This window comes from Myotis brandtii, unplaced genomic scaffold (genome assembly GCF_000412655.1).
Source record: "Myotis brandtii unplaced genomic scaffold, ASM41265v1 scaffold632, whole genome shotgun sequence".
In the NCBI taxonomy this organism is placed as follows: Eukaryota; Metazoa; Chordata; class Mammalia; order Chiroptera; family Vespertilionidae; genus Myotis; species Myotis brandtii.
Window position 1 is genome coordinate 63,327 of NW_005370419.1, and position 711 is coordinate 64,037.

Genomic DNA, 711 nt, shown 5'->3' on the forward strand with positions numbered 1-711 from the left:
CCCCGAGAGGCCCTGGCCAGCCTTGGGGTCACCCCCTCGGGTCAGGGGTCGGGGGGCGGTGCCTGAGAGTCGCCAGCGGTCTCGTTTCCCAGGACCTGCACGTGGACCAGCTCACCGCCCGGGCCCATGAGCTGGAGGAACAGATCGCCCTGTTCGAGGCTCAGTCAGGAGCCCAGGCGGAGGAGACCCGGATGCTCCGGAAAGCCGTGAGCGAGGTAAGAGGGACCCCACGCCCTCAGCCCAGAGGCACCCGCAGCACCACCGTGCGGCACCCACGTGCCTGTCCAACGAGTGACTCAGCGGCGGGTCCCCATCAGCGTCTCTGAGCATCTTGATGACCCAGGTGGGGACGAGTAGGTACAAGTGCCTGGTGGCCGGTAGAGTCATTCCTCCATAGCCCGAGCGGCCGAGGCCCCCAGACAGGGGGACACTGTGCTCCGCTAGCTGGGCGGACCCTCAGCCAGCTCCCTGGCCACTGGGCGGCTCCGCAGGGAGGGCTGGAACCTTCCTCTTGCCCAGGCAGGGCCCGCATCTCCACTCCGGGTGGAGGGAGGGAGGGAGGGAGGGGCCCCGGGCAGCCCCAAATTTGATGGTCAACACTAGAAACCAAAGCTGCTATGACTTTTTAAAAAATATGTTTTTTTATTGATTTCAGAGAGGAAGGGAGAGGGAGAGAGAAACATCCATGATGAGAGAGAATCATGGATTGGC

At 63.6% G+C, this 711-nt stretch overlaps 1 protein-coding gene across 1 annotated transcript in view; it reads left to right on the forward strand.

The window, feature by feature from the left end:
• CCDC40 (coiled-coil domain containing 40) overlaps nucleotides 1-711 on the forward strand; it is a 14,249-nt gene that overhangs the window by 2,927 nt on the left and 10,611 nt on the right. The window contains exon 4 of the mRNA XM_014528378.1: nucleotides 93-276. Within this exon, the coding sequence (XP_014383864.1) occupies nucleotides 93-276 (184 nt within the window). The remainder of the gene's footprint in view (nucleotides 1-92; nucleotides 277-711) is intronic.